This window comes from Hyalella azteca, unplaced genomic scaffold (genome assembly GCF_000764305.2).
Source record: "Hyalella azteca isolate HAZT.00-mixed unplaced genomic scaffold, Hazt_2.0.2 contig5432, whole genome shotgun sequence".
NCBI lineage: Eukaryota > Metazoa > Arthropoda > Malacostraca > Amphipoda > Hyalellidae > Hyalella > Hyalella azteca.
Genome location: NW_025935622.1, coordinates 876,361 through 898,007, shown reverse-complemented (window position 1 = coordinate 898,007; position 21,647 = coordinate 876,361). Strand labels below are relative to the sequence as shown.

Below are 21,647 nucleotides of genomic sequence, written 5' to 3'. Positions count from 1 at the left end.
ACGTAACAAGGCGGCAGTAACAGTAACGTAACAAGGCGCGAGTAACAGTAACGTAACAAGGCGCGAGTAACAGTAACGTAACAAGGCGCGAGTAACAGTAACAAGGCGGCAGTAACAGTAACGTAACAAGGCTGCAGTAACAGTAACGTAACAAGGCGCGAGTAACGTAACAAGGCGCGAGTAATACTAACGTAACAAGGCACCAGCAAGCGTGGCCGTGTGATATGATGCAAAGCAAGTACGTATCAATGCGATTTAAGAAACTAGAAACTCAGAATATATTGAATATGATAAGAAATGAGGTAGTAAAATAAGAAGCCAAAAAACCTCACTAACCAACCAACCAATTTGTACGGTACACGATTTTAGCTCGCAGGAAATTGTGTAAGTATAAAAAATAGATCAAGATTTCGAATTTTAAATGGTTTAGTAAATAAGGATTAAACCAACTTTACAAACTTGCAATGTTTAGGCGGTGAATGTCTCTGACCTGCTCGAGGATGCTCTGCTCTCTGAGCAGCTTCTGCCTGAGTCTCTGACCTGCTCGAGGAGTCTCTGCTCTCTGAGCAGCTTCTGCCTGAGTCTCTGACCTGCTCAAGGATGCTCTGCTCTCTGAGCAGCTTCTGCCCGAGTCTCTGACCTGCTCGAGGATGCTCTGCTCTCTGAGCAGCTTCTGCCTGTCTCTGTTGTAGACAGACGGGATCAGCTCGAGAGCGTCAGACTTGTTCTGCTCGTCTTCTCTGCTCGCCACGAAGTAAATGATGTCTTGCAGCAACGTCGTCAGGTATCTGCAACGCAGTCAATGTTACAAGTACTACTGTTACAAGTGTTACAAGGACAACTATTACAAGTACAGCTGTTACAAAAACAAATTACAAGGGCAATAAAAAGAACAAATTATAAGGACATATAATAAGTACAAATTACAACTCAAATACAAGCATTGCCGATGAACGTTTCATCAAAAACATTAAATTCAAACCAAAGAAAATATAAACATTGATGATGAATTTCGAAACTTTTTCCCTTCCTAACAAAAAATGATGAACATTAAATGAGTTTCTAGAAATAACCTTCTCTCGAGCGGCGTTAAAAAATATACATAAGGTAAAAATATAAATAAAGTTCGAAAAAATTTTCCATTCTTAACAAAAAAATGAAGAACGTTAATAAAATGAGTTTCAAAAATAACCTCCTCTCGAGGGGCGTTATTTTGCCAAAAAAAATCAAATTTTCCATTCCTAACATAAAAAATGAATTTTTCCATTCCTAACAAAAAATAAAAACCGTTAAATTGGTTCTAAAATCACCTTCTCTCGAGGGGCGTTATCTTGCCGTCCTCGAGCTTCCGGGCGAGTTTAGCGAGGACTTCGTTGGCATCATTAGCGAAGTCCAAGTCCCGTACCTCCGTCGCCAGCACCGGCACCACACTGAAAGCTTCCTTGTCTTCTTTGATGGGGGCACAGCCAACCTGTGGGTATATGATTTCTTAGTGTCTTAACATGCATCATGCTTTGATGTACATGTTGTCTTAAAAAACATGATAAGCCATATGACCAGTACCGGCACCACACTGAAAGCTTCCTTGTCTTCTTTGATGGGAGCACAGCCAACCTGGTGTATATGATGTCTTAATGTCTTAACATGCATCATGCTATGACATACATGTTGTCTTATAAACCAAGATAAGCCATATGACCAGCACCGGCACCACACTGAAAGCTTCCTTGTCTTCTTTGATGGGGGCACAGCCAACTTGTGGGTATATGATGTCTTAATGTCTTAACATGCATCATGCTATGATGTACATGATGTCTTATGACGTCTTAATGTTGTCCTAACATGCATCATGCTATGACATACATGTTGTCTTAACATGCATGATGCTACGACATACATGTTGCCTCAAGAAACATGATAAGCCATATAACCATTAACGGCACCACACCTTTAAGGGGACCGACTACCCTCCGGAAAAACTTCTAGTTATTATCCGATCATCATGAAACTTCAAATACATACGTAAAATGTAAAAAAATAACATTTTGATTCTATGAATTTTTCGAAAAAATTGATAGAAAATGAGAAATTCATAGAAAACGGCTAAAAAGGGGTACTTTAGAAAATCTATCTCCTCCTACAAATATCATCCTACAACATCGAGACACGTATCATTCGGTTTATAAAGACCATTCCTATCGATTTGATGAGCACTTTTCTTATTTTCCCCTTAGTTTTTTATGCGCGTTTTTCCCATTTTTCTCATTTTTCCACCCTCCCCCCCTTCTCCCCCATATAAAAAACGAACCAGACTGAAATTAAAAAAAGTGCTCTTCAGTTTGATAGGTATGGTCTTTACGAATCGAATGATATAACCCTCATTGCTGTAGCTTGAAAACTGTAGGAGATAGGTTTTCCGTGACAATAAGTTGAACTTTTCAAACTTTTCAGGACGGCGCGACCAAGTCCCGCGCGCCTCGAAATAGGCACTCAATGTAGCATGGATACCAAACTACAGGCTCCTGTAGCTTAATCCACTCAAGTATGCTAGCAGCAACTTGTAGCGCACCTCTCCGTACAAAGTTAGGAGGGTGACTGAGCTCAGATGCCAGAAACACCAATATATGTAGTCTTGCCGCTCTAATTTTCTTAGGTCTATTTAGTGAAGGAACTTCACCCCCCGCCCCCCGTTAAAGCCCGGCCGTGTGCGTCAATATTGCCGTACATGGATCGCAGTAGTATCGTTGGAAAGCTCAGAATGTCAGCTTTAAGATGAGACTAAGCATGTAACTGCAGCACAACTCAAGTAGAAACTATATTCAAAGATTTCAGTCTCGTCTCTGTCTGCCGCCCACCTTGCTCATGACGGGTTTATCCTCGTCTCTGTCTATGGGGATGGACGTGGAGTGCACCCAGGTCGAGGTGCAGAGATGACGAAGGCGGACGTACGAGTTCTGCGGGACGAGGTTGTCTGCGCGCATCAGCGTCGTCGGCTCCATCTCGAAGATGGTGGCCACTTCGTTACTTAGTGGCACGGACACTAGCTGGAAGACGTGGCCGCCGTTCGGGTCTGGTGGACACGAGATATGTTAAGGATATGAAGATGGTGGCCACTTCGTTACTTAGTGGCACGGACACCAGCTGGAAGACGTGGCCGCCGTTCGGGTCTGGTGGCCAAGAGATAAATTAACTATACGAAGATGGTGGCCGCCGTTAATTCGGGTTTGGTGGACACGATAAAAAAAACGATATGAAGATGGTGGCCGGCGTTCGGGTCTAGTGGACACGAATCAAATTATCAATACATGGCCTCAAGGAGATCAGCTACTAGGCGATAACGAATAAAATTATTGATATTAGGATAGCTGGATGGTTGCTGCAAATTCGTGGCCACTATCCCGCAGTTGGCAAGAAGACTGCTTCGATGAGACTGATTGTATGTTTTGATTGATGAGAATTTCGAAATTTCTCGATTACACTCTCTGTACAGGCAAACAAAGCTGTAACGACCAAGAATTCAACACACATAAAAACAGCAACTGATTTAACATCAATAATATCGAATAATAATGGTTGTTATCATTATATAATTGACTAGCATGTTCACTCTCCAACCCTCCAATAAACAAGAACAATATTGTCTCAAAATCCTCCATGCCGCTATTTTACAGGCCACATCGCAACCAGTCAGGAAATTTTAAGCGTGTGAAACTTCAAGAATTTACATGCGGGAAGAAACGTCTTTTCAATATTGAATCTCAAACGCAGGCGCATGCATTTCCAAGTGCCGTATGAAACTTTCGAGTTGCTAACAGGAGGCGAAATGTTCCCTTTATAATTATATAATTACGTCACTTGTCGGGATAGAGAAAAATCTATGATTTCGAAAGTTAGTCCCAAAATTCATATTTTCTGTCTACTTTCATGGCTCGGTGGCAGGAGCTGAGCCCAATATTAAATACTGATTTTCAGTGTAAATTTTCCATTTCAGTTGAAGCTAATAATCTGAACTACGAGCTTTTCAGCAACACATGAGGGGACATTTATTATGTCACTTCAAGGCCCCAAAACTAGACAGAAGAATGTCGTAGCCCAGTTCCTGCGTATACTATGAACATTTAATTTCTTCATACTAAGAACATTTAATTTCTTCATACTAAGAACATTTAATTATTTTACATGCTTAAAAATTTCAGGATCCTAAGATCACCGCGCACCAAGATTCGAAGAGCGCTATAGAATGTAAAATTCCATGTAAAAGGAGGAGATTCCAAGCCAGTCATGAAGTTTTAAGCGCCATACAATGTACAAGTTACTGTTACATCTGCCACTAAGCAGCAGCACAAAATCACCGGATAAAAAACTCCATATATGAAGAATGCATATAGAAGTGAGCAGAATCCGCAATCGTCGAGAAGTTTAGAGCGCATCCAATGTGCACAGTAATGTTTCTTTAATCATCAGCCAGAGTACAGCAAAACTATACCAAAGAAAAGATATGGCCATATCTGCCACTGAACTGCAGCACCAGTACCGAAGAAATGTTCTATGTACAAGAATGCGTATAAAAATGAGTAGATGTAGAGAAAGATTACTCGCCAAGATGTAGAGAAAGTAGCGTCCAATATGTACAGGTTGTTGCACCATCTGCCACAACAAAACAAGACCAAGAGCAACCAAAGAAGACTTAAAGATGCACAATAATGCATATAGAAGTGAGCAGCACTGGTCTACCTTTCTGGAGCTGCTCTCCCAGCGCGTTCGGAAGCCCGATCGCCGCCTTCTTGGCAAGATGCTCTACAACATCAAACGCATTCACTTTAATCTTCACAATTGTAATATCACTGGGCCGTACTATCATAAGTAATTTCGAGTATGTAACTCAATCACTGACGGCTTTTCAAGCTAAATCGACCAATCATTGACAAGAGATCAGCCGCTAGATCTACTTAAGGCTATTTAGCGAGTGCTGATAGTACGTCACCACTGAAGAAAACTTGGGGTAAAAACATAAAGTTAATAAGTTTTTAAAAGAGAATTAGTGTTAGTGTTGAAAATAGGGGGAAAATTTCTACTTTAGCAGTTAGTAAGTATAAGGCAGATTAAACAGGTTCGAGTATCCGTTTACCCATCGAATATGAAACGATGGATGCCGCTATTGACAGAGATATCAGTCAATGAGGCAACAAAAATGGTTAACAGAATACCAGGAAAATGCTTTTAAATTGATTAAAATCACTAATAACTTATTACAATAAGCGATAGGTGTAATAAGCCGATAAAAGAGGTTTTGATAAAAACAGAGGCAGCGAATTAGATAGCAATAAATAATCGATTATTAGATTGAATTTAAAACTTCGGGTCAATTAATTAACTATACGAACATAATGAGAGAAAATCAGGACCGAAATTCCAATGTGATGTTAGAGACACTTCAAGTTTCCACAATATCAAAATACCCGTCGATTCAAGCCGTCTTTGATTTTATTCTCAAGAAAATTCGGTTAACTGAAATGGTAATGAGAAATATCATCAGCCATCATTTGCATTTGATAGGAAAAGGGGAACAATTGAGTTAACGGTAAACTTGGATCTTGACATTTCAGGACATGAGAGTCAACATGAATGTGCCCGTTGAAGAAGCAGGCAACATTCAAGAGGAACATATTCGAGAACACATTCGGGAGGAACATATTCGAAAATAACCATTGAATAGATGGAGTTGGAAAATTTTTCATTATGAGGTTATGTAGAGGGGTTATGCGTATCATAGTCAACATTAGTCGTCATAAGGTTATGCGTATCATAGTCAACACAAGTCATAAAGTTATGCGTATCATAGTCAACATTAGTCGTCGTAAGGTTATGCGTATCATAGTCAACACTAGTCATAAGGTTATGCGTATCATAGTCAACACTAGTCATAAGGTTATGCGTATCATAGTCAACACAAGTCATGAAGTTATGCGTATCATAGTCAACATTAGTCGTCGTAAGGTTATGCGCATCACAGTCAACATTAGTCATAAGGTTACGAGCATAATAGACAACATAAATTTAAATCATCATAAGTTAAGGCAGTATATATACCTCTAAGTTTGTTCCTGGTGGGGTCAGGAGTCTCGTCCTCGTCCACCTCAGCGGCGAGGTACTGGCCCGTCGAGAGATGCTTGAAGCGGAACAGCGAGTCCCAGTGACCTGCGCCGCCCCTACATGGGTCATGCTGAACCACCTGCGGGAGACGGTCTCATGTCAACCCCAGCACCTAGAATGTTAACTCCAACGCCCCCCCCCCACTACATGGGTCATGTTGAACCACCTGGGGCAGCAGGTAGCATGTCAGTCCCAGCACCTAGAATTTTAACTCTAGCGCCCCGCCTAATGTAAATCTAACTGCTTATCAACAGGATTTTCCAATAGAAAACCTGGATATGATAAAACCATAATATATACTAACTAATGAGAAGACCGTATTACATATCATAAGCCCGTATTACATATTACAAGCCTGTATCACGGAGCCCGTATTACTGACTGGCTATATTCAGGCTAATGATGGCTTTCCGGACATATAATAAACCCATATTGCAGACTCATGATAGTACTGACTCGTGATTATTTTTAACATAAAAAATTATTTATTATTATAACCCCGTATTACAGACACGGTAATTTTACCTCGACCTCCCATAGGGCCTTGCTGCTGGTGGCGGCGGTGGCTGACGAGCGTCCCGTAGTCCTGAGGAACACTACAGGCTTCTTACGGTAGTAGTCCATCGTCAGGAACTTCTCCTGTTCCGCATGGAACAGTCGCACCACGTCACCTCCTCGGAGAACACCGTCAATGTTCTCGCGGTGTTCCATGTTCAGGCAAACTTTCCAGCACGTCGTCGAGTTCAGCACGTTCACCTAACGCATGTAATTAAAATTAATTTGACGCACGAAATTAAAATTAATTTGGGGCACGAAATTAAAATTAATTTGGCGCACGAAATTATAATTAATTTGATGCACGAAATGAAAATTAATTTGACGCAAGAAATTAAAATTAATTTAATGTATGTAACGCGTGAACAACACGAGTTAAGATATTGAACGCGTGAAAATATTACGAGTTGTTGCATAAAACGCGTGAACAAAATATGAGTGAAGCATGTAACGCGTGAACATATTACGAGTTGTTGCATAAAACGCGTGAACAAAATATGAGTGAAGCATGTAACGCGTGAACATATTACGAGTTGACGCATTAATCGCGTGATCAAAATATGATTTGACGCATGAAGCGCGTGAACAAAATATAAGTTCACGCAAACATTCAAGTAAACTAGCTAATGATACCTGCAACCGTGATAACAATCATGCGCACAATGTTGAGGGATAAGCGAATTTATTTGTCTGCATTTACAGAAAAAATAAACATCAAATTACTCCGCTGATACAGAAAGAATGAGCGTTTCAGTTATTATTGATATCATTTACGCCTTCGCATTGTTGAGGAAAAGCAGCACCTTATGAGTCCAGTAATTATAGAGTTTCTTGTATGTGACAGAATTTACTTCTTCCTCAAGCAAGGCCTCATTTTTGCAGTCTCCTTTAACTCGTATAACCAGTCCGCTGTAACCCGTATAGCCACACCTCCTTTAACTCGTATAACCAGTCCGCTGTAACCCGTATAGCCACACCTCCTTTAACCCGTATAGCCATACCTCCTTTAACCCGTATAGCCATACCTCCTTTAACCCGTATAACCAGACTCCCTTTAACCGGTATAACCCCACTCCTTTAACCCGTATAGCCATACCTCCTTTAACCCGTATAACCCCACTCATTTAAACCGTATAACCACACCCCTTTTAACCCGTATAAGCCCACTCCTTTAACCCGTAAAACCAGACCCCCTTTAACCCGTATAACCCAACTCATTTAACCCGTATAACCACACTTTTTTAACCCGTATAACAACACCCCTTTAACCCGTATAACAACACCTCTGTAACCCGTATAACCACACCTCTCTAACCCGTATAACCACACCTCTTTAACCCGTATAACCACACCCCTTTTAACCCGTATAACAGAACCCTTTCAACCCGTATAACCACACCCCTTTAACCCGTATAACCACACCCCTTTCAACCCGTATAACACCCTTTTAACCCGTATAACCACACCCTTTTAACCCATATAACCACACTTTTTTAACCCGTATAACAACACCCCTTTAACCCGTATAGCAACACCTTTTTTAACCCGTATAACCAAACCCCGTATAACCCCATACACCAAAATACCTCTTTACAGCCGGGATGGTCGTGGAGATCGTGCATGCTGGAGACATGTAACATCTGTTGCCGGGCGTTGACAGGGTTGAGGATAACTCTGTCACCAACGACCACGTTGTCGCCGTTGCCACGTAGTTTATAGAAAGGGTTAATATAGAACCATGAGCCTTCGTTACCATTACCGTCCATGTATACACGCATGGCATTCTTCTCCAGCAGCGCCGGGAGTCTCTTGTTCACGGTCACGTACTTGTTGGACTTGAGGTGCAGCAACTGCACGCGTCAAGTTATGTTTTATGTTTATGTTATGTTTATGAGGCATCAAGTGCACTATGGCACTTTTGTTTATGTTATGTTTATGTTATGTTATGTTTTTTTTGCAAACCTTGACGCCTCACGCGTCAAGTTATATTTTATGTTATGCAGCAACTGCACGCGTCAAGTTATGTCCAATAGAATAAGTACTGAAGTTCAATAATTAATCTAGAAGATTATCATCCGTTTATTGTAGTTACATTAATCAAATGGCAAGATTAACAACTTATTTTATAGTAATGATAATCAAATGGTAAGATTAACACGCGATGTTGTAGTAACAATAATCAAATGTAGAGATTAACATCCGTTTTTTTATAGAACACAATGATAACAATCAACGGCTAAGACTATAATATTCGTTTTTGCAGTAAATCCTTTAAAGGCGACAAAGTGTATAAAATTAGTACAATATTTTATTCACGTACAAATAAAAGTAAAAGAAATACACGTAAGTATCACTAAAAAACTCTTTGAACTATAAACGATCGAGATGTAGCGAACATTTGCTATATGCAGCAACAGTTTCCTAGCATATATCAAATCTAACATCTTATTGTATCAAAAACTTAAGAATTTCTATAGAAAAAAAAGGCATAGTGAAGCAGACTCGCCTGAATGGAGTTGCCGTACTGGATGACAGATCCCAGCAGCTTTTTATTCTCAGCTTCATTCTGCTTCTTCTCTGTTTCTGCCGCTTGCTGCAACACAAAACGCAATTTTCGATAAAACTTTTAGCTGATCTCATCAACAAGCATCTAGAATTTATAACATACCGTAAAAATTGTAACGAGAAGGGAAAAAACATGGACAACTGCAATCAAGTTTTTCTGGCATTACCCTGGATCGTTAATCTCTGCATTTTTTAAATTCCGTTATCAAGAATCCTGTTGATAAAAATGAATCTTACTTATGATATCATTAAATAAGGTAAATAATAATGTTAATAAAATTCTTATGTTATCATGATAACATTAGAACATTAAACTCAAACCACTCCAGATAAAACTTAAGCTGATCTTATCAGAATTAAATTGCCTCTAATTTATGATAAACTTAGTTAAAATGGGCCGAAAATGGAAAAAAAACAAACAAATACATTACAAATTATTAAAAAACTTTGAATATAAGGTCAGTGAAGCATCTGCAAAAACGATTAGATTAATATAACGTAATTACTGTATATTGCGCTTCTATAGAATTATACAGCATATACTGAGGCGCAATATTTTAAATACTCAATGTCATTGCGACTTACAACCGCGCGTAGGCTTGACGGTACACCAATTTATAAAACATTAGTTATCGTAAGTTACGCGTCACGGAGAAAGATCACATTTTAACTGCATTGGAAGTATAAAGTGGCCCATGTGATGGCTGCAAGTTTCTTCCATTATCGCAAGCAGAACTAATTATTATTTTTTATTTTAATATTTTTAACGCGTAAATTAAGCCAAAACACCCTTTAGTGCACACTCTAACTTGTCTTACTACCCTACTTAATATCTCATAATAAACATACATCACGTTTGCAAACGTTGTCGGCATGGATATACATTAATTTTGACATCCGCCACTTCGAGAACATAATAAATTACTTCAAGGGGTATGACTATCATTCCCACTATGGTAACTACTTCAAGGGGTATGACTATCATTCCCACTATGGTAACTACTTCAAGGGGTATGACTATCATTCCCACTATGGGTAACTACTTCAAGGGGTATGACTATCATTCCCACTATGGTAACCACTTCAAGAGGTATGACTATCATTCCCACTATGGTAACTACTTCAAGGGGTATGACTATCATTCCCACTATGGCAACTGCTTCAAGGGGTATGACTATCATTCCCACTATGGCAACTGCTTCAAGGGGTATGACTATCATTCCCACTAGGGTTATACTTCAAGAGGTATGACTATCATTCTCTTCATGATAATTACTTCATAAAACCTGCATGCTCTCTCCATTCCTCCACAGGAGCCATACTTCAAAATTCGCTAAGTGAACGTAAGTCCTTACGCTCTATTATCTTGTCTATGATTGGTGGTTTTTGCCTGAAAGGCCGTCAATGATTGGCCAATGAACTTACGATCTCTGAACTTTTTTTGAAAGTATGGGCCCAGGTAATTACCAATGGGGTAATATATACACTAGTCTGAGAACCACAGTTCCAGACAGAACCGTCTGAGTAACACTTGAACTATAGTAAGGAAAGCCATGCCTGTTGTTCCTGACGAGACTGCAAGCCCTGGTTGCCGGATCAAGCTTCTAAAATTGAACAGCAGGTTCAGATCGCGCATTAAGAAGTGGACAATCAAGCAGACGGCATTCCAAGACTTTTTACTCGGCCTGCAGTCTGTTCTCCTACGACACTAGTTTGACGTCATTAAACCTAATCACGTCACTCCAGTTTAAATTTTGTCATCGGCTGCCAAATTATTTTTAATTGCTAACAATTATACTACTGTCAATAATGATACCTACTGCAAATTTATTTATAATATTATAATGACAGCCAAGTTATTTGCATCTGCCCAACTTATTTTGTAGTTGCAGAGTTTTTTGGATTTTTTACAGTAAGCCAAAATATTTTGCAAATAAAAAGTAGCCAAGAAATCGAAGCTAGACGTGCAAAAGACATCATTTCCACGTCGCTGGGTTAACTACGTGGGAAAAAGTTCCCGTCTTCATACAATTAATAAGCATCAAAAACTCATCACTCGTGGGAAAAAATTGTGCGCCTTTGAGCTCAAGCAGAAGTGAAGCCCAAGGCCACGACGTCATACATAAAAAAAAAAACGAACCTAAATATTTGTAACGAGATTTTTATCTGTGTAATCGTAAGTAAATATTGCACACATGCAGGGCACTTCTACAACTCAAAGAATGATCGGTGTAAAATTTGATTAATTTAGACCATAATTTCCATGAACCCACGAGTTACTTTGATGAATTCTTGAGATCAACAAAGCATCTACAAGTCTACGTCTTAACTTAAGCCTTTGTTTACGAGTACAATAACACTAGTCAATGATATTCCTACCTAGCAGCCAGGTAACGCAAATTATTCCTGCCTAGCAGCCAGGTAACGCAAATTATTCCTACCTAGCAGCTTGGTAACGCAAATTATTCCTACCCAGCAGCCAGGTAACGCAAATTATTCCTGCCTAGCAGCCAGGTAACGCAAATTATTCCTACCTAGCAGCTTGGTAACGCAAATTATTCCTACCTAGCAGCCAGGTAACGCAAATTATTCCTACCTAGCAGCCAGGTAACGCAAATTATTCCTACCTAGCAGCCAGGTAACGCAAATTATTCCTACCTAGCAGCTTGGTAACGCAAATTATTCCTACCTAGCANCTGTCTCTTATACACATCTAGATGTGTATAAGAGACAGGTATAATATCATCCTGCACTTCTCGCTTGATGATACAAGCGATGGTATAATATCATCCTGCACTTCTCGCTTGATGGTACAAGCGATGGTATAATATCATCCAGCACGCTAACTGCTAAGGGAATAAACAGGCCTTAATTAGCGTAAGCACCAACACCTGAGCAGAGCATCGCCACAGGTTTTTATCTCTTCCTTCTTGGGTTTTTTAACTAACATTCGGGACATGAATCTCATGTAATATTATCAACTAAAGCGCAGTATACGATGCCTGCAGAACACAGACAAGTGGGAACATGGATTCAAATAATGTATCACTCATAATAATGAATGAGTCATATTGTCTTCATAGTGACAATTCCTGCGCGTAGCACCGACAAGTTATTTTTTGCAGAACCAAACTGAGAAAGAATGAGCCACATCATATGTGCCAAAAGTGTAAGAAGTTTCCTCATTTTCCATAGTATATAGACTTGGAATTGTAATAAAAATCTGCAATTGCCATGGAGCAATACGTACGAGGTTAACCCTCTACCGCCGTCTGCCACTCTCCGGGAACATAACTCTCAACTTAAAGTATACATAAACTATTGAGTGTAGCAACCTGAGGACGTTTGTACGCAACAGAGAACATTTTAAAGTTGTCGTACATGGCGGCAGCCATCAGTGCAAGTCATTTTGCGCTCACTAGAACGTATCCTTTTTGGGAAGTAGATGTGAGACAATCTTGTTTGTGCGCAACAGAGAACATTTTAAAGTTGTCGTATGAGGCGGCAACCATCTGTGCAAGTCATAGTCTTTTGCGCTCACTAGAACATATTATACTTGGGAAGTAGGCTTGCGACAATATTGCTCCGATTATTCATGTCAGGCTTTAGAGGGTTAAAGAAGCAAAGCAAGAAGCGCGGCGCTGCATGGAGTCCACATTTAGCAGGTAAGTGAAACTAGAGCACTTGAGGTTGCCAGCTGCCTCTACGGTAAGCCAACTCTGCCGCAAACAATGCATGCCGCCGTTAACGCGGAGTGCGTGAACTTGTATGGCCACACCCAAACTTGAGTTTATACTCGAACTTGAGTTTATACTCGAACTTGAGTTTATACTCGAACTTGAGTTTATACTCGAACTTGAGTTTATACTCGAACTTGAGTTTATACTCGAACTTGAGTTTATACTCGAACTTGAGTTTATACTCGAACTTGAGTTTATACTCGAACTTGAGTTTATACTCGAACTTGAGTTTATACTCGAACTTGAGTTTATACTCGAACTTGAGTTTATACTCGAACTTGAGTTTATACTCGAACTTGAGTTTATACTCGAACTTGAGTTTATACTCGAACTTGAGTTTATACTCGAACTTGAGTTTATACTCGAACTTGAGTTTATACTCGAACTTGAGTTTATACTCGAACTTGAGTTTATACTCGAACTTGAGTTTATACTCGAACTTGAGTTTATACTCGAACTTGAGTTTATACTCGAACTTGAGTTTATACTCGAACTTGAGTTTATACTCGAACTTGAGTTTATACTCGAACTTGAGTTTATACTCGAACTTGAGTTTATACTCGAACTTGAGTTTATACTCGAACTTGAGTTTATACTCGAACTTGAGTTTATACTCGAACTTGAGTTTATACTCGAACTTGAGTTTATACTCGAACTTGAGTTTATACTCGAACTTGAGTTTATACTCGAACTTGAGTTTATACTCGAACTTGAGTTTATACTCGAACTTGAGTTTATACTCGAACTTGAGTTTATACTCGAACTTGAGTTTATACTCGAACTTGAGTTTATACTCGAACTTGAGTTTATACTCGAACTTGAGTTTATACTCGAACTTGAGTTTATACTCGAACTTGAGTTTATACTCGAACTTGAGTTTATACTCGAACTTGAGTTTATACTCGAACTTGAGTTTATACTCGAACTTGAGTTTATACTCGAACTTGAGTTTATACTCGAACTTGAGTTTATACTCGAACTTGAGTTTATACTCGAACTTGAGTTTATACTCGAACTTGAGTTTATACTCGAACTTGAGTTTATACTCGAACTTGAGTTTATACTCGAACTTGAGTTTATACTCGAACTTGAGTTTATACTCGAACTTGAGTTTATACTCGAACTTGAGTTTATACTCGAACTTGAGTTTATACTCGAACTTGAGTTTATACTCGAACTTGAGTTTATACTCGAACTTGAGTTTATACTCGAACTTGAGTTTATACTCGAACTTGAGTTTATACTCGAACTTGAGTTTATACTCGAACTTGAGTTNTCGAACTCAAGTTCATACTCGAACTCAAGTTCATACTCGAACTCAAGTTCATACTCGAACTAAAGTTTATCCTCGAACTCAAGTTCATCCTCGAATTTACACGTCGCAGTCAAACAAGACAAGATTGATTGCATGAAAGATTTAGACTAAAAAATTTTTCACTAGAAGAATGATGGAACGTAAAGCGCATTAATAGGTAAGTTCTATAAAGGCAACAACACATAGAAAAAATAATGGGTCAACATAGTGACCCATTTTTGGCCGTGTCAAACTTGGTCATGATAACCTATACCAAGGCAAAAAAGTTAATCGATATTTGGACAAAGTCACGCTCATTTTTCTGAATGTGGTGAAGGTAACCTTGTACAACTACAAAAAGATTACTCAGCTGTACTCGGTATAATCAGCTGCAGGCGAGAGTTCACTTGTGTAAACATCACATCACCACCACCATGTGCACCATCACCACCATGTGCACCATCACCACCATGTGCACCATCACCACCATGTGCACCATCACCACCATGTGCACCATCACCACCATGTGCACCATCACCTGTCATCATTTCTACGCTTCACCATCACCCGGAATCATCAGCTTTTCGGTGGCACATTAACTTTAACACAGACTATTACACTGCAGACAACTCCACAACAGACCATAACGCTACAGACCATCACACTGCAGACAACTCCACAACAGACCATTACGCTACAGACCATCACACTGCAGACAACTCCACAACAGACCATTACGCTACAGACCATCACACTGCAGACAACTCCACAACAGACCATCACACTGCAGACAACTCCACAACAGACCATTCCGCTACAGACCATTACGAGTCAGGCAGCGTGCATTCGAGCGTAACAATGGCGGCAACCAGACAGCGGTTCGTGCGTAATGTGTTCAGAATAAATTAAATTAACGAATTAAACTAAATGAGCAGCTCACGTCATCCTATTTGGCAAGGCGCTTCCAGTCCTGAATAAAATGATGTTAGAACACCTGGCAATTTGGCAAATATATTGTAACATATTAGGCATAAGCGATTAATAATTAATCTTAACGTCTGAACTAACAAGTTTATTTACGCTTTTGTTCGAACGTTTAGCTAATGCGCGGCGTCAGTAACTTTGTCAGCCCACCAAGCAAATGGCATAACAACTAACGTTGATGTAACGTTGATTTAACGAAACGACGCATAATGTAACGTTGATTCAACAAAACAACGTTAAATTCAACGAAACAACGTTAATGTAACGTTTATTCAACTAACGTTAATTCAACGGAACAACGTTAATGTCACGTTTATTCAACGAAACAACGTTAATGTAACGTTAATTCAACGGAACAACGTTAATGTCACGTCGATTCTACGAAACAACGCCTAATTCAACGTTGCTTTATTGACACATGTCTGGCGGACTGGCAGCACAAGCTGCAGCTCTGTTACATTTGAGAAATTAGAGTATCAAGTCGCATACCTGAAAACTGGCATGAATCAGTCAAGAAACATTCAAACGTAGTAATTTTGACCACAAAAGACTTAAGAACATGAAGCAAACCTCATCACCGCGCAGGTATTACTTTTTTGTTGCTGACGCAAGGAAAGTATCGCGTATCACAAAGAAGGGTCCAGCGCAAGCGCATATCTTGAAAAATAGTAACTGAGGAGCCTTCCTCGTATAGCGATGCGCTTTTGTTGTTATATTGCTCATACTAACCGAGTTTGTCATGATAACATGCCAAATCGGCAGAAATATACAGTTTTCGACTATTATATGAGGCACTAATTTTTCAAAGGGCAGTTATCAGGTCGCCAAATGCAAGTGTAAATTTCTTTCAAGATATCTTTCAAAATTTTATAAGGACTGACTCCAATAATCAATCAGTTAATATATTATACGCAAGATTGCAAACATTTGAAACTTTTTACCACTCCTTATAAATGAGAAAAATACAATACATGTATTGGAGTTTTGGAAATACACGAGAGCAGAAAGAAGAATGATATAACAATTAATGTACGAATAATGCTATTATTAATAGCATTAATTGTGCATTAGCATTATTAATAACATTAATTAATGCATTAATTAATGTTAATCTCTAAGCATCAATAAAAATATTCTCAGTCGAACACAACGGTCCCGAGGCAGTCACGACATGGCGTTAACACGTGCCCGATGAACGTGACGAGGGTAACATAATCTAGACATCAAGATAAAAGTAATTAATTAATTAAAAGTAAGATAATCTAGACAATGACAATACTGGGGAAGAGTTTTAAATAAAGTTAATTAATTAATTATCGTCTACGCATAACAGCAAGCGTAACTTTTTAAAATGTCAAGCTTTACGTATAAATAATTTTGTGGACATAATGCACATGACGATCATGTGAATGAAATTCGTGGGCATGAAATTCATGTGCAATAAATATTATATTCCATCATTGATGCGTGTTGAAAGAAAGATCATAGCCTGGGTTTTAAAAATGGCCTATAGTCAAGCTTGAAATTCTTATGACATTCTCTATACAAACTCGCATCCACTGACATTCGTTGGAATTTCCAATCAACATCAGCAACTCAAAGTTTTCCAAGCTCCACTCAGAAAAATAAGTAAGACTGTGTCCAAATAGTGATGCACTTTTTGTTCAGGTGTGATGCACTTTCTGTTCAGGAGTGTGTCATCCTGACCCAGTATGGCCTGGCTCAACGGCGTTATCATTACATCTTGAATTAGGAATCGATATCATTACTTGTTGTAATGGCTAGGGGGCGTTATCATTACATCTTGAATTAGGTTACGGCCACGAGGTTGTTACATTTTAAGCAATTCATTATTAATTAAAATAATTAATTAATGTAAGAGCTATGAAATATTCAACGTCTAACGCAGGTCTTCACGTAACTGAGGCATGCGCACGTGGCATCGTAACATTCATAAGACGTCACGTACATGAATATGAATTTTCGTGCGTGATATGAGAACAGGACGGGTCACTACTCAAACGGATGTTAATTAGTTTCTGAAGGTTATTAAACTATTCAATATACAGAAACTGAGATAAAAGAGCAGAAAATCGCGTCGCGTTTACGCATGTCATAACGAAAGAAGATGCAGGGTATATTGGTATGATAATTTCGATAAACTTAGGCCATTTTCTTTGAAATTATTTTAGTTCAGTTTCTCAAGCTGTCTAAACTATAAATAAGTTGTAAGTAACGTACTTTTTAAACGTACTCGTCAAAATTACGGATTCAACCCTAAATATACGAAAGTATAACAATAGTGCATAACATTAAAGTAAATAGTACATAACCTCAAGGTAAATAGTGCATAACATCAAGGTAAATAGTATATAACATAAAGGTAAATAGTACACAACATTAAGGTAAATAGTACATAACATTAAGGTAAATGTTGATGCAATATAGGCAACAAAAAAAATAAATAACTCACATGTAGTCGGCTGAGAAGGCTGGCGTCGGTGCCATGTCCGCCGCTCTGCTTAGCAGCCTTCCAGAACTGCTTCTGTGCCGAGTACCGGTTGCTGGGGCAGATCTTGAACATGCAATCTGTGCAGTAATGAACAATCTGTAGAGTAATCACCTTACCAATCTGCAGAGTAAGGTGATTAGCAATCTGTAAGGTGATTAGCAATCTGTAAAGCAATGAGCAATTTGTAAGAAGATTAGCAATCGCATGAGACCAGGGCAATCTGTGGGGTAATTAGCAATCGCTGAGACCAGGGCAATCTGTGGGGTAATTAGCAATCGCTGAGACCAGGGCAATCTGTGGGGTGATTAGCAATCGCTGAGACCAGGGCAATCTGTGGGGTAATTAGCAATCGCATGAGATCAGGGCAATCTGTGGGGTGATTAGCAATCGCTGAGACCAGGGCAATCTGTAAGGTGATTAGCAATCGCTGAGATCAGGGCAATCTGTAAGGTGATTAGCAATCGCTGAGATCAGGGCAATCTGTAAGGTGATTAGCAATCGCTAATTAGTTACCTTACAATTCTCACGAGTGCAGCACATAACGAGGCAGAGAGACACCACAATAAGCGACAGAATATATATGTATATTTAAATAAAGACGGTAATACAAATATATATTTATAATCAAGATAATAAAGACGGTAATGAATGTATTAAGCAAATGAATGCATTAACAAATGAATGTATCAAGCAAATGAATGCAGTAAGTGGGCTGTGGAGACTGACATATGAAAATTAATGGGTTATGTTGTCCAATTAGTGACACACTTTCTTGCCTCCGCCATGAGCAGGGAGCGGACGTAGCACTGATAAGCACTGAGGTCAGGCAGAACAGACAAGAACAAAAAATATCATCTCTAACTGGACAAAATATCACTCATTTTCTTGAGTGATTAAATAATTCTGAATTACATAATGACTTGTTTTTTCACGGTTAACCATCGATGATGGCAAAACGCACGCTGTCAGCAATGGAAATCGGTTTAACTCGTTTGCAGCTTTTATGGTTTCAAAGACATTTTCAGGACAAGATCAAATCATATTTATGTAATATTGAACATGCAATGCATTGCAAAAGTTTCATCAACCGAATCATAGCAAATGTAAAATATTGCAACACAACAGGCTGTTGGAAAGCAGGAATGAAAATTCCTTCAGGTGACGAACAACCAAACGATATGAACTTGCAGTGCGCATCAATGCGCATCACAATGCAGTGCGCATCAATGAGCATCACAATGCAGTGCGCATCAATGCGCATCACAATGCAGTGAGCATCAATGAGCATCACAATGCAGTGAGCATCAATGAGCATCACAATGCGGTGCGCATCAATGAGCATCACAATGCAGTGCGCATCAATGAGCATCAAACACTTGGGCATTTGCAGGCAGTGGGAGACCAATTGATGCCAATCTCTGCTCAGACGACGTCACGAGCCGGGGCATTGGCTACGAATATTAAAAAATACTGATAATAATGCATAGAGAATATTAAAAAGTGACGAAATGTAAATGACAAAAATTTATATTTTTTAAGCGTTTCATATCTGTTGGGAAATTATACACGAAGACGGAATTTCGGTCGTTGGATGGATGTTGCTTCTACGAGATGCAAAGCTTTCCAGCAATATGACACTATTAGGTGAGAGTGAAGTATATGCACGCCTCAGTCAGGATTTTCTCTATATTATATTTAAAATATAAAACATAATAAAAATATTCTACACCTCCGAGGCGTCCTGTGAATGCAAAGCAAAATTTTAAAACATTCAAGATATCGCCTCTCTTCAGGTCAAATTCCGTGTCTGTATTGATGATATAATTATTGAACGCACGCTTTTAACGTAGTTTTTTATCATCATAAACCTTACGATCATATGTATCACGGTTAAAACTACGTAACCGTGAGCAGTTTACCTATGTGTCACGGTTAAAACCACGTAACCGTGAGCAGCTTACCTCTGTGTCACGGTTAAAACTACGTAACCGTGAGCGGCTTACCTCTGTGTCACGGTTAAAACTACGTAACCGTGAGCAGCTTACCTCTGTGTCACGGTTAAAACCACGTAACCGTGAGCAGCTTACCTCTGAATTTCTTAGGAGGAACGCTTAGGTCTCCAGATCCTGGGTTAATGACGACACGATCGTCGACCAGACTGCGTGTAGAAAGTAAATTCATGTAATATTAATTACCTTTTAATATTAATATACAATAATTATACTAACATTTTACATAATGAACATTCATTACATTTACATTAGAACGGGATGTCTATTAGTGCCTCACTATAGTATTCCATTCAGATAATAGAACAGCCAAAAGAAAAATTTATTATCGGTAGTAAGTTTAATAAAAGAAATTGGAGTTTGGAGCTTGATTATTAGAGGGAAACTACACTTGAAAGCTCGGTTTTTGATTAGATAACTTAATTAAATGTATCAATGAACATGAGAGACCAAAAAAAAAAACTTGCAAACAACTTGGAAAATAGTTTCATTTTCTTTTAAACTCTATTTCATGAAGACAAATATACTAACAGTTCATTATTGATACACATTGTTAGTGTGTATCTTGAATGCCGATCAATTGTATCCATGATAAGAACCTAAGTGTACAGACATATCTTTGATACATATATTGGTAGGTATTTTAGAATATCATGTACAATGGAAATTCATTGAATTTAATATTTTTAATACAAATATTAGTATTCTACTAAATTATCTAAACTCAAAATTAATTTTATTCAATGTGACACCATTGAGTGTAGTGAAATACGGTATCTTTCATACAAACAATAACAGTTCACAAAATAATCTACAATGGAAACTCATTTACATAGGTATGATTGAAGACCAAACTATGCATTCTATAAAAAACCTAAACATATATATATACTATGTAATTTTTTGTGTTTTTTATATAAATGGAAAAAACATATTTTTGATCAATAATTTGCTATGGACAAAGTTTGATTGAAGACTAAAGCATGCTTTTTTAAACATAAAAAATATATGTATATACCTATAATTTTCTAATGCTTTTTTATATAAATGGAAGAAATAATTTTTTGATTAATATGAAGCATGCTATGAATGGAAGATGATAGAATGAATGATACGCACCCAAGTGTACTGATGAAGCCATTAACTTTGCCCTCAGCATAAAGGGATACAACATCCCCCATGCGGAGGAGAGAAGCTCCCCCCACCATCTCACTCCCCATCCTGGGGGAGGAGGGAGACGCTCCCACACACTCAGATCTTCACTTCAACACTAGTAACACTTATGTGCACCAACACTTATAAATTCTTGAATTAAACTCTGATGTATGCACCAACTTCTTTATTTTTCAGTCTGAGACTACTGCACAATTATGTCTTTAGTCAAGCTTAATAATACAGCTAATTTTATCCTATGATATTGATATGACTAGCAAATTGTTTGCAGGAGTGATAAAATTATTCTGGAATTCTGTAATAAAAAGGGGCACTGAAGAATTACTATGAAAAGAGTAATTTACACACTGAAATTTTTAATTATGGTAATTTACACAATTTTCAAAAAATGAGTAATTACGCACACTGAAAGCTGTGTGTAATTACTCATATTTTACACACACACAAACTGTATCTGGGATTTTATTACAATGCATGTTAATTAGAGCAAACATTAAATTAGTACATAATTGAAACAAATTTATATCATTAGTCTGCTTATATCGCAAGTTCACAAGGAATTTAAAAGCAAAGAAAACGCCAAGAAAATTCACCATATCGATATTGAAAATTGATTTTATTCATTTTATTGATTTCATTATTCATTATTGATTGATTTTATT

At 38.4% G+C, this 21,647-nt stretch overlaps 1 protein-coding gene across 1 annotated transcript in view; it reads right to left on the bottom strand.

Annotated features, from left to right (window-relative positions):
* Positions 1-21,086, bottom strand: part of LOC108666338 (inositol 1,4,5-trisphosphate receptor) — a gene marked incomplete in the record, with an annotated part of 90,793 nt that extends 69,707 nt beyond the window's left edge. Inside the window, 10 exon segments of the mRNA XM_018153184.2 lie at positions 641-788; positions 1,311-1,471; positions 2,856-3,070; positions 6,091-6,232; positions 6,679-6,909; positions 8,295-8,558; positions 9,215-9,301; positions 17,765-17,880; positions 19,891-19,961; positions 20,932-21,086. Coding sequence (XP_018008673.1) covers positions 641-788; positions 1,311-1,471; positions 2,856-3,070; positions 6,091-6,232; positions 6,679-6,909; positions 8,295-8,558; positions 9,215-9,301; positions 17,765-17,880; positions 19,891-19,961; positions 20,932-21,032 — 1,536 coding nt within the window.
* Between the last annotated feature and the right edge of the window lie 561 nt (positions 21,087-21,647).